Source organism: Pithys albifrons, chromosome 6 (assembly GCF_047495875.1).
Source record: "Pithys albifrons albifrons isolate INPA30051 chromosome 6, PitAlb_v1, whole genome shotgun sequence".
Lineage (NCBI taxonomy): Eukaryota > Metazoa > Chordata > Aves > Passeriformes > Thamnophilidae > Pithys > Pithys albifrons.
Genome location: NC_092463.1, coordinates 30,971,283 through 30,984,696, shown reverse-complemented (window position 1 = coordinate 30,984,696; position 13,414 = coordinate 30,971,283). Strand labels below are relative to the sequence as shown.

The 13,414-nt window shown below is 35.6% G+C and overlaps 1 protein-coding gene across 8 annotated transcripts in view; it reads left to right on the top strand.

The window, feature by feature from the left end:
• The window catches only part of DPH6 (diphthamine biosynthesis 6), a 200,990-nt gene that overhangs the window by 60,971 nt on the left and 126,605 nt on the right, over window positions 1-13,414 (top strand). For all 8 annotated transcript variants that reach the window (XM_071558029.1, XM_071558027.1, XM_071558025.1 and 5 more), the window contains 2 exons: window positions 7,859-7,953; window positions 12,388-12,475. In XM_071558029.1, coding sequence (XP_071414130.1) covers window positions 7,859-7,953; window positions 12,388-12,475 — 183 coding nt within the window. The remainder of the gene's footprint in view (window positions 1-7,858; window positions 7,954-12,387; window positions 12,476-13,414) is intronic.

Genomic DNA, 13,414 nt, shown 5'->3' with positions numbered 1-13,414 from the left:
TAAAGTTCCAATTAACACGGGCAAAAATTTCATCAAATTAACTTAATAAAAAATTACTAACCTTCAGAAATTAGGTGCTAACCCAAAGCTTATCTTTGTACATAGAATATAAGCCTCTGATATGCACTTTTGATATGAAAAATTTTACCTCTTGACATAGTTCACAAATTGTGTCAACATCTTTAAAGCAAACTCAAGTCAACAAACCTCAATATTGCAGGAACAGTAACGTGGATTTCAATATGATAGAGCTAAATAAGTGCATGCAAATTAGAGACTTTCACAGTAAGCAATGGTAGTGGCAAAATCATAGATGATACAAAACATACCCAAAGATTTCCCTATCAGGAGGTTTCCTACCATTTACACAATCGGACTGCATAAAATAGCTTCTTACAAAAATGGAGTAAGAGGTGTATTTCTGAGAGTGTACTTAATTCTATGCAAAGGGTTATGTGGCCCTCAAAGCAGGAAAATGCTTGTAGGCAGAGCTAATAGACTTATTTAAAGAAAGAGTATTTAACTAGGGAAAAGAAAAAAGACCAGATTTTGTACTTGAGTCTTCTTTGAGTTTGATGTAGAAGCATCAAATTTCAAGCTAAGTAACGTTTAAGAGTAATAGTTCTGAAAATGTGTTTTCCTATATTGTCTGTGATAATGCCAATTTACCACAATTTCTTATCCTTTTAAAAACCCACAATTATTTGCACATTTGGCTGTTAAGAGGGTCTTGATGTAACTTTCATCAGTGTAGGCTGTCTAAATTTTCTGAAAATGATCTCCTAAAATTACATTTCATGGTTAATCTGGGTAGTTACCATTCAGCCTGGCTCCATAAGCTATTTTTCTGGAACACCTAAGGGCATGGCAAACTTGCAGAAGAGAATGAAAACATAACTAGAATTTGTTAGGAACTGGAATTTAACTCCATTTTTTTGAGCTATTACATGGCTGGAGAGAAGAAGATAGATTATTGCTACTTGGCAAAACTGAAGAGGAATAATTAAGTTCCATAACATTGAAAGAACATTACTTGAAGTGATGATATTGGTCTCTTCTTAGCTTGAGATTTGTTGCTTCAGAGCTGGAGAATCTGCCCAGAAATATTCCCTTCCCCCTCCCCAGCCCTCCGCTATGTAAACTAGTTGATAGAAAAATCCCATTTATCTATTTTTTGTAAGTCTTGCTTCACTTATTTCTGTAGAAAAAGGGAGAGAAGGAGGGAAGGAAAGGAAGGAAGGGAAGGAGGGAGGGAGGAAGAAAGGGAGGAAGGAAGGAGGGAAGGAAGGAAGAGAGGGAATTAAGTACCTTCCTAGACACTTGTAGTACAGGTAAAAAAGCAGCAGCAGAGACATACTGTAGAAGTAAACAAAAATAAGCATACTTTAATTGTATATAAAATATTTTGTTTATATTTTGTCAGCAGCAGACATTTTATTTGACAGAGTGATAGAAAGGTACACTTAAACCAGTATATAATTGCTGAATCTAGGGATATCTGTAAGATATAATAATAGTTAGAAGAGGGAGTGGATTTATTCTTTCTGGAAAGTATAGATTGCATAGGAAGGAAGAGGGAATGGGTTCACTACTTCAGGCATCAGTGAGCTTTTGGATTAGGTAATGTAATCTAATTGAATACTGAGCTAATTTTGGATTTGGAAGTTGTATTAGTGTGGCTGTTTGTATCAGCTAATGAGCCACTAAGAACTAGAGTCCACAAGTTTCAGTTCACCACTCGTGGTTACGCTTAGACTGCTTCCAGCAGCCTGACTGCTACATTGGCATTGCACTGACTGGACTTGCCGAACTTGAGTCTTGGTTGCAGTTCACATTTGTGTCATAGGATGGCTCTGACATTTAAAATGCTGTATAATGCAAGAGAGTACATTGCTGTGGAAAAGCAGTTGTACTAACTTGTGACTTTCCAGAAAGAGAAGATCGTTAGAGTAACAAAGATCTTGGAAGATCTTTGGAGTCACATGTAAATCATACACAGTTTAAGAATATTTAAGTGCTCCTCTGGCAGTTTATTGTTGCATATCCCTAAAGCAATGTTTCTGTTTCTCAGAGCTCTTCCTTTAAAATCTTATTAAATGACAGTTAAGGAAGAATAAAATTTTATAATCATGAAACAACAACTTACTACAGAACAGGTTTAACAGAAGCATCAACATTATTGTAATATCCATTCCATACTGTTCAGTCACATTTGGATAAATTAGTATTTATGTGGGAAAAGTTATATGAGCCAAAAGGAGGAAAATACTATCCCTAAGTACTGTCTCTGCATTCACAGAAAGTTTCTGTTATCAAAATTCAGATTGCAACTTCAGTGGGATTGCAGCTACTCCCCTCAGTTGAATCAGCAGTCTTGACTTTCTTTAAAACTGTAGCAGCAAGTATTGCAATTTTAGTTGTGCTAATTAGAAGTATTCTTTTGTATTTGATTTCACTTTCATTAAAACAAACAAACAAACAAACAAACAAAAAACCCCTATGAAATCCAAAAGTACCTGCTGGTTTTTGTGATTTAAATGTATATATCCTTCATGGTGTTTGATGGCTTGGTTAAAGTGATTCTTACTTACTTGGTTTCACTGAAATTATTACTGTCATGGCGTCATTTCAAAGCCCACATTTCCAGATTTTGTCTTTTAGTGATGCAACAATAAATAAAGCAGTGACTACATAGCTTAAGGTGTACAAGTACAACATTCTGACCCTGCTTGCAGTTACTTGTCAGACTTGGGAGACTGCCCAACGATTATTCATTCATTTAGCTGTTTCTTGTGCATTTGCATACTAGAAAAGTCAAAGCTGGTACAAATAAATGTTTGTTACTGGATGCTTAGTTGACTTTAAGGCCTAATAAAACCCAATCATTAAGTAAAAACAGAAGAAAAGAAATACTTAGATTTATGATAAGAAAAATACCCTTTTGGAAACCAGTGAAGTCTTGATCATTAGAAATTCTGCCAGACAGAATGTGAAAACAAGTAGTTCACAGTTTCCAGTGAGAAGGAGAGATAAAATTTAATGTTCTGACCGTACCAAACCAAACACCATAATGAATTAATGTTTAATATTGCACATGTCCAAAGCTGCCACAGCTTTATATACTCACTCGTGTGTCTTCGATTTCTGCTGTATTATCTAACCACTAATTTAAAATTTCACAGTAAATTTGTTGTTCTTGTTGGGGTTTTTTGCTAATTTATACTTTTTTCTTGTACTAATGGATTGCCTTTTGGGTTCTCAGTTGACATCTAACATTATTTTACATAGTTTATTCAGCTAGGTACAGGTTTTTTCATTACAGCATTTTTCCTAGTGTGTTGTGTAAATTTGTGAGAGTTTTTGCCGTTCTGTTTAGAATTAATTAAGTAATGTTCTACATGTTCTTCTGTTTGGTTGAAACCCACAGAATATGCTGAGTTAAAAGGGACCCACAAGGATCATTGAGTCCATCTCTTAGCCCTGCACAAGACCATCCCCAAGAGTTCACACCATGTACCTGAAGAGCATCATCCAAACGCTTCTTTGAACTCTGTCAGGCTTGGTGCTGTGATCACTTCCCTGTGGAGCCAGTTCCAGTAGTCAACCACCCTCTGGGTGAAGAACCTTTTTCTAGTATACAAAACAAACCTCCCCACATGCAACTTCAGGCCATTCCTTTGGGTTCTGTCACTGGTCACCGTAGAGAAGAGATCAGTGCCTGCTCTTCCTTTCCTATCATGAGGAAGTTGTAGACTGCAACGACTTCTCCCCTCACTTTCTTTCAGGATGAGCAGACCAGGTGACCTCAGCTGCTCCTCATATGGCTTCCCCTCAAGGCCCTTCCCCATCTTCATTGCCCTCTAGTGGCTTAGTATCTTTCTTATACTCTTTTCACCAAAACTGCACACAGTATTCAATATGAGGGCGCCCCAGTGCAGAGCAGACAGAGCAGGACAATCCACTCCTTTGACCAGCTGGTGATGCTTTGCCTCATGGCCTCCAGGACATGGTTGGCCCTTGATTCTTACCCAAAACCTCTCAACTGTGCCATTGCCAACTGTGAGCACCATACATTCTAACTCTTCTATTACATACAGTGCCTTCCCTCTGCCTGTTCTGTCCTACCTATCCCTCCTGAAGAGCCTGTAAACATCCAACAGTGCACTCCACTCACAGGTCTCATCAATGCATCAGGTTTCACTTATGCCAGTAATGTCAAATCTCTGGGACTGGGCCAAAGCTTCAAGCTCCTCTTGTTTGTTCCTCATGTTGCACGTTTTTGGTATGGAAACTTGGGGGGGAAGGGGGGGAGGTGTTACATTGTAGCCAAGTCCTCATAAAATAGGTTGAGGGACCCCATGAGTGCTGATTTGCTCAAGTTTTGGCACACCATCCCATCACTCATCACTGACGAGTCTAGTTTTGTCCCTTTCCCCCTCCCAAGCTGCTTTAAAGCTCTGTCAGTGAGCACCACTAGTTCCTGGTCTAGAATTCCTTTCCCCTTCTGAGAGAGGTGCATCCTGTCAGGTGTGAGTAGACCAGGTGCTGAATAGATCATCCCATGGTCAAAACCTCCCAAATTTTTCCAATATTCCTATCAATGTTATTCCCCATTACCATAAGAATCAAGGAAAATGCTACCTGTGCTCCTGATCCCTCTACCAATCATTCCAGGGCCCTGAATTCTCTTTTGATTCCCTTGGACTTGTCTTCATTATTTTTTCACTGCCAGTTTGAATGACCAATAGCAGATAGTAATAAGAGGGCCTTACTAGACTGGAGAGTTTTGCAGTAGTTTTCCTTATCTGAGCCCCTGGGAGACAGCAGACTTCCCTGTGAGTTGGGTCTGGTTTGCATATCAGGCCCTCCATTCCCCTTAGAAGGGAAATCTCCTATTAAAACTACCCTTTTCCTCTTAACAAAGGAAAGTTTTTCAATTACTACTTTTTTCTAAATCATAGGTCTTTGATTAATTTTTGGGGAGTGGTTGCTAGAAAATTTATAAATTATTAATTTGCTTTTATGTCCCACTGTTTCCTTAGCTTTTTACAGTAAAGAATTTTCTGGCAACTTACAAAATCTCAGAGGGTGCTCCCAGTTTCCTGAAAATTTTTTAACAGAATGATAAATAGACATTAAGGTTATATTTTTTTCATACTTCTAGATCTGCTAACAGGCAATAGAAAAGTGTTTCTTTGTATGATTGCCTCAGAAGTTGATGAGAACATCTTGATGTAAAGAGCATTTCTGTAGTTACAAGAATTTACTGAGTGATGCAATTTCTGTCTGGGAAGAAAGTCTTCACTTGAAAAAGGAAGCACTTGAATTCAAATGTTTATCTTTGATTACTGAAGTTCAGTGAGGAAGTCAGCTTTAATCCTGTGTTTCCTACCCAAGGTAGGAAGAGACTGTTCTTTGGGTAAAGTTTGGGCTAGTCATTTTTATACCTTGTGTCTCATTCTGTACTTAAGATAAATTTTGTGTAGTGTACTAGATGTTTTCATGATACATTTCTTATGGATTTTGAATTGGACTTTCATTACTTGCAATTAGTTAAGTGTAATTTGTAAATGTGCAGTTTTCTGGCTCATCTGAACTAGAAGGCAGATTTAGCAGTCATAAAATTTAGATTAGAGTCCAAGTTGTCATACTGTTATGAATGTAGCATCCAATTTGCAAAACAAAATAATTGGTCTTCAAAAAATTTTAATATTCTAAACGACTAAAAGGCACAGTTCTGATGTCATTGATGACATTTTAAAAATATTGCTGACTTTGTTAAGTGAACGTTAAGAATCTGTTCTATGAGATGCTGAACATCCCCTGTTCCTGTTGACATTTGCTAAATCCTTTAGCACCTTTTATAATTGGTGTCAGGAATTATGTTGAAGCCAGTGACATTGAAAATTAGGATTTCTCACAACAAAGATAGGGAATAGTATCACGTCTTTTGAGTATTCAATGCTAATTTGCCAATAATTATTCTAGGCACTAATGTTTACAAGCAGAGCTACAAATTTTGAAAGCGACTTGAAAACAGTCGTTCTTAATATTCACTGTGGAAAGATTGCATTTAGAGAAATCTTTCTTTTTTTTTCCTCTTTCATTTTTTTATAGTTTTCTTAATGTTTTTTTGCAACAAGACCAAGAAGAAAAGGTTTCGACTGTTTTGTAGGTTGTCCATTCTTGTTGCATCAACATTAATTATTCTTGATATATTTGTCCTATAGAAACCTTGTTGCCATTGTTGACAGATGTCGTCTTTTATGTTGAGTGTAATTTTTTAATATGCACTTGATTAAAGGTTTTCTTTTCCTCCTTTTCTTTGAAAGAAAATATGAAAGGAAAAATGAAAAATAACTCTCATAGCAAGTAATTGAAAAAAATTTAATATATGTTCCAAAAGAGATTTAGATTTTATACCACCAAACAACTAAAGATACTGTTTTCTCAGACCATCTTCCTTTCCTCTAGATTAAACGCTGAAGAGTTTTTGGGCCTTTGATTTTAGTAACTGAAGTTAAAAACATTCTTTGAAGTTTTAAAATAAAAAAAAAAACTTTGAAAGAGGGCTGTAAAATAACACAAACTATGCATTCAGCTTCACTGATAAAAATACAGGATCATTTGAATATATCAAGTAGACATGCTACACAAATATTCTGGTAACCATTAAAAAAAATGGAACCCACACTGTGTAAATCACCCAGTCTCATGTTTGCTTAAAAATAAACAAACAACAGATTTGGAATTATTTTCTAGTCGCCAGACAAGAGTTTTTCTTTAATTCTCACCTATATGTTGTGGAGAACTGCATTGCTACGTTGACTGCAGAAGCATCAGGGTGGGCTTCTGCTCCTCTAAGGAAAGGTATAAAGTGATTAAATAAATATACCCAACAATAACACCGTTGTTTGTGATGGAGTTCAGGACAGCAGTTCAGGTTCTTTTGATCTACTGAAAGCAGAATGTTAGAGCTTGTATTATGTTAAAAAACCTGGACAGGACTTGGCTTGAAGCAGCTACTGCTGTGACACTATACAAGCTGCTGCTGGAGAGATAAATTTATCCTGCAGACAAGAGAGGATTTCCCCATGCTCAGGCATGGTACAAGTGCTTGATTGCTACCTAACAGTACAGTACATTAATACAGGAGTGGGATTAATGAAGATAGGCATGTCTATTATTTTGAATGTTTTGGTTTATCTAGTTATATGTTTTACTGGGATATCCAGAGCTTCCAAAATATTCATAAGTATATGTTGACTTAGAAAGTATATTCAGTACCATTTATAAAGGAAACATGTTCTTCCCTCCTTAGATTTTGCTTTAGCTTTTTGCTTTTGACTTAGAAAACTCTCATTGATTCTATTTATTAGATTTCTTTGAAGAAATGAGTATTTACTGAAGTATAGAATGCAGTTGTTGAATCTGTCATCAGATGTGTTCATTGTATGCTTTATATGAAGTGTTACTTCTTGTGTTGATTCACAGTATAAGTTTCTTGTAGAGGTGAACTATTTATGCTAAAGAGAGTTAGACAAATATGGGAATCTGAACAACCTTTCATGGCCCCTGAGACAGAAGAATTAATTTGTTTCTCTGAATGTTATGTGCCAGTTCTACTTAAAATATAACATATTGGTAACTTTTAGGTCACTGTAATAGGCATACAAAGAAATCAAGAACCCACTGTATGATGTTTGGGCTTTTTCAGCCTTTTAGAAAGTACATACGGTGGTTTAACCCCAGCCAGCAACCAGTGTGTTCTGTGCTGGTTTTGACATTTTCAGCAATATATGTTTAATAGACTGCTTTAATGTAATACTTCTGTGTTTTAATTTCCCTTTTGTGTTAGCTCTCTGAGAAATATGGAGTCCATGTTTGCGGAGAAGGTGGAGAATATGAAACATTTACTCTGGACTGCCCACTGTTTAAGAAGAAAATAGTTGTGTAAGGAACAGTTTCTTCTATTACCCTATATTAAAGCAATGGCTACATATTAAAAATTTAGCTTGAGACAACTGGAGGTGGTAAAAGGTAAAACATGACATTGGTAAAACATGTTCTCTAAGTTCACAGACACTCACTTTGTTTAATGCTGGCAGAGTCCGCTGAAAACCTAAATCAATACCTCACAAGATGAGGCCTTCAAAGAGGGCTATAAACTTTTTAGACATTTGTACTTTCGTTTACTTGCTGATTATGGCCTGCAGTAAAACTGATACCTACACACTGACACTTTTATCCTTTCATGAAGTGTGAATTGCCTATAATATTTATCTTTCATTACGGCTAAATTTGATAAACTGCCACATCAATAGCCTGTGGGTTCCATTAACTGTTTGTGTATGTGTGTGTGTGTGTGTGTGTAAGTTTAGCAGCTTAGAATGATAATGCTAAACATTTTCTTCATTTACTACAGGATATTTTAAATACAAACTTTGCATGAATTCATCTCAATCACACTGAGTAGTTTATTCCTTTGACATAAATCGCTAAAATCTGTGTAGTGAGATATGGAAAATATTTGTGACTAGATGCAAGTTTCTTATTAGCTTGTTAAGTAGTAGCTAAGCCTGCTTGCTTCATGTGAGATGCTTTGACTGTTGTTCCTTTTCTTAACATGTAAACAGACTAGTAATCATGTATTGGTGGTTGAATCAGTCATCTTGGGGAAGAAGATGCATTGGCATTGTGTGTCTCTGGCTTGATTGATTAGTCCTGCTTAGCTCTTGCATTATTCATGCCATAAAAATATGTCCTTTGAGGGGCCATGCATGTGAAATCTATAACTTTATGAACTTCTTAAGAGAAATATTTTGTAGTTTCTTTGTCATTAAATAAGTTACAGGTTTTAATTCTTTAATTCTTGCTTTTCATATACACTGAATCTAAACAGGCATTGTAATCATGTTAACTCTGCTACTATAGTTTCCAAAGGTTTAGATATCCATGGTTCAGATATACATCTGTCCTGGTTTGGACCAGGACAGGGTTAATTGTTTGCAGTAGCCGGGAGGGGGTGTGGCCAGGACTCTGACTTGTGAGCTTCTTCACAGGCTGGGTCTGATGTGGCCCTTCCTGCCCTAAGGGGAAACAACTTGCTTCATCACGTTCTTTTCTCAGGCTGCATGGAATCTGCTCTGGCATTTAAAGCACCTCTTCTCACTTCTTCACTGACCTTGGTGTCTGCGGGGCTGTTTCTACCATGTTTTTCTCAGTCCTGTTGCAGCATATTTTTAAAATATGCTATTACAGGGAGACCACCAGTGTTGCTGATGAGCTCAGAATCCCTTGGTCTCTTGTCATAGAGGTCACCCCTGAACACCACCCCCTGCCACCTAAACCTTGCCACATAAAGCTAATACAACAGGAGAATATCTAATATGCCTGTAATTTATAACACTGTTTTTAGATAGTGTTTTCACTGGTCAATGTTTTCACTGTGTGAAACTTGGCAAAATTCATTTCTACAGTATATTCTTGCAAGAGAAAAAAAATATGTTAGTTCAGGAAAAAATAAAATGCAGCCTTGAATGTTACTTAGGATGGAGAAATGGGAGCATCTTTAATGTATGACTGTATGATGAATTTTGCTCTTGAATATTAAGTTGAATTCTTCCTGTTCTCAGTCTTCATTAAAAACTATACCTCACAAAGGAAGCATGGCAGATTGAGTCAAATAATAAACAAGGTTTAGCAATGAAAGCAGAATCTTGGAACCAAAATAGTCAAACAGGCATCAGTTAAAAAGCAAAAATATAAAATTATAATTTCTGTAAACATGAAAAAATAGCCATGTACTAAGAGCAGTGATTGTAGTCTCAGACTTGCTCTAACTTGTCCTGTGGAAGTATTACAAAAAGTTTTAAAGTTACTGAGTATTTTCTAGATCTTCCCTAAGTCTTGAGAGATCAGATGATTTTGATTTAAAAAAAATACCTGATTAGGACAGTTTTTCAACTATTCTTTTTTTTTCCACAGTGTTATGAAAATTTTGCTCAATAAAATTCCTGTTTCCATCATAATTAAACATGAATCATCTTATGCAGTGATATTCCTAGTCAAAATTCAGACTTTCAGTGTGGAATGGCTTTATATAATTATTGGGATTTCTGAAATCACTGTTTTTCATTTTAGTCTATGCTTTTCTTAGGATTTAGGTGGGTTGTTTTTTTACTGTTTCCTAAGATGGATATTACATGCCAAGTTCAAGACTTCACTGGGGTTTTTTAATTGGTGACTTATCACTGGACACAAACAGAACTATTCTGCTTTCCACCTATTTGTTACATTTACTATTGAACAAGACTGTAAATTCTATCATTTAAAACAATGTTGTGCGTTTGGAGAGGCTGATAGAAGATTAAGTACTTAGGAAAAAGATATTTTCATATGTATTGTAATACTGTTTTCAACATTGTATAATCAACCTGTTGTGACCTATCAGCTTAAAATACTAGCATATTAAACTACATATGTATTATGGTCCCATCAAATACCCATGTGTTAGCTTTATTTCATAGGAGTGTACTTCACACCAGCAATCTGTTTGCAATACTTCCTGAGCGGCAAGTGAGCACTCAGGTCTTCTAAAGTTACTGAACAGTTAGCATAGGTATCAGCTTAGCATCTGCTCTGCTCAACAGGAACATGCAGGGTTGCAACTAGGACTGCTTCTTTTACTTTGGAGTTAAATTTTTTTTTTAAATTTTCTAGGTATTCTTTAAATTCAGCAACACATGCAGTTAATAACGCTGGGGGGTTTTCATTCTGATAGAAGATTTTCTGTTAGTTAATTAATTTACTTTTAAGTAGTTAATGCATCACTGAAAAGTACTAGACTTCCCCCATATAGGACTTGAATAACAAGCAGGAAATGGTTATTGAGAATGTACTCACACACTGAGGATACTTGGTATGAGGTACTAACTGGAGTCTTGGTGTCTGTATTATTTTTAATGATTTATTCCTGTTGCTAAAGATTTCCAAAGTTATTTTCTACCAATTTCTGTTAGGTCATTTGAAAAGAATGCTTTAAATCTTAAGGAACTATCTGTTAGATATCTTATATCTTAAATATAAACAACATTTTAATCATAAGGAATCTTAATAAGTACTCTCAAGAATGAAGCTGAGGAATATTTAGCAAAATACTTGAAAAGTTTCCTTAAAGTGAGGTGGACCTTCTTATGTTAAAGGTATTTATCATTTTCGTGCAATGATTTGTTGCTTTAAATCCCAAAATACATTTTATAGAACAGATATTTTTGTTGATTTTATACTTTCATTAAGGCACTAGGATCTCGCCGAGACTTAAACTGGTTTGATTTTGCATGGGGTTTATGTTGGCATTGCTTAGAAATCTAACTATATCATCTCGTTAAACACTGTGAAGGCACCAAAGGCACTGTGGTTTCAAGAAAGTTGTGTTAGCCTTACTTTCCACAATTTTCAGATTTTCTTGTACTGTGTCTGAGTTTCTTTTATATTTTCTTTGCGTTTCTCACCTTCTGATGTTTGTTTCCTAGAGGTACCTTTTTCTTAAGCAGTAAAATCATGCAGATGGATATAACAGATACTGCCTCTTGTGAATCAAAGTGTGACAGATTGTGTCTGTAAAAATGAAAACTAGAATTAACAAATTTGAATCAGCACACAGGAAGTTTATTGTTGTTACCAACACATTTGGCATTAAAAAGTTGTGCCTAGTAGTCTTCACTATGAGATGTAAGACAGTTGAGTCAGTTTCTCAGTGTGAAATATTGTATGTTGTTAAGACTTAAAAAACTAATCCCTGGAGCATTAATCAAAACAATGGACTTTTCAAGAGATTATTTTGCATATTAGTCTCTAGGATCTAAAACATAATGTAATTTATGCTTTCATGGACTACAGCTAACTGATTATCTCAATATTGTTTTGAAAGTGTGTGAAAAAAGGCAAGATTGTCAAGGGGGATTGTAGATACTCAAGTGACTTGCAGCTCGGTTGTTGAAAAACACATGTATCATGTTGTTGTTTGGCCTTGTGTGTTGGATAAGTGAAACATCTGTGTTTAGATAACATAGTCCTGGATAGACTTAAGGGCACCCTATCGAACATGTGTGAGATTTTGTGTTTGTTCCTGCATCCTGCCTGTGCCATGTTGACACTGGAAGTATAATCTACTGCTTTTGAAAATTGAAAATCCTTGAAAATAATGTATTGTTCAATGATACGATTTCATATATCAAACTACTTTTTCTTAATATATATGAAAGCACAGATAAGAAATAGATTTTCAGGTAATTACTTTGGAGTTTGTGTTATACAGTTACTAAGTATTGTTTGTATACATAAAATTATATACTAATATTTGATGATAAACATTTTGTATTTCAGAGATTCAGCCAAGGTGGTCATGCATTCAGCGGATGCGTTTGCACCTGTGGCTTACCTTCATTTTTTAAAATTGCACCTGGAGAATAAGGCAAGTAGATTGAAAGTCTTGTTTTCCTTTAAAGCTGTATGCATGCTTTCTATTTTTCTATTGCTCTGTCACAATTTGGAGTGAATCTACATATTTTCATGTGGGTTCACTTTCAAAAACAATGTACATATTTAGTTGAATTTCAGAACTTATTATAGGGAAAAACTGAACACAAATGCTTCCTTTTGTCAAATGAATGAATGCAGGTAATACATTTTTGTGGCATTTTTCATCCTGAAGCCTCAAGGTGCCCAGCCAACTTGGTTCAGTCAAGCACATGTGTAGCCTGTATAGTACAGCAGCTGCACTTTAGAACACAGTTGTAATAGGAAACTGTATGAACAGTGTTGATTTGCTGGGAGGTAGCATCTCTTTCGCATATTTCTGATGTAAAGTGGATGATTAAAAACTCAGTAACCTTCAAGTGTTTGAGTTTTGAACCTACCGGGTTTTGTTTTATTTTTTCTGTATGAAAAATAAATCTAATGAATTACTTCAAATTGTGTAGAGGAGATTATCTTGGTCAAAAATTTTAAACCAATCATTACTTCACCAGAATTAATTCTCTTATGATTCTATAGAAACAGCAGAATAGGAATAGGACTATATTGGTATCTCATATTTCATGTCTCTTAAACAACTACATTTCCTGAATGTCTATCAATAGATCATCCCTTCCCCTCCTCTCGTCCTTTTTTTTTTAAATTTTATTTTTCCAAACATAAAATACCTCTATGTTTTTCTTCATGATGGCCTCATTCTTGCAGTGGAGAGTAAGTTGTATTTTATCCTGTCACTTTCTTGTTTGGGATTTCTTTCAAAAATAAACATTAAATATTTGTATGGGAAACTGTGAAAAGGATATCAACTAGTTAGGTGAAGCAAAACCAAATAGACTGAATAAAGGAAAATTTGAGAATGGGGCATGGTGGGGAAGAG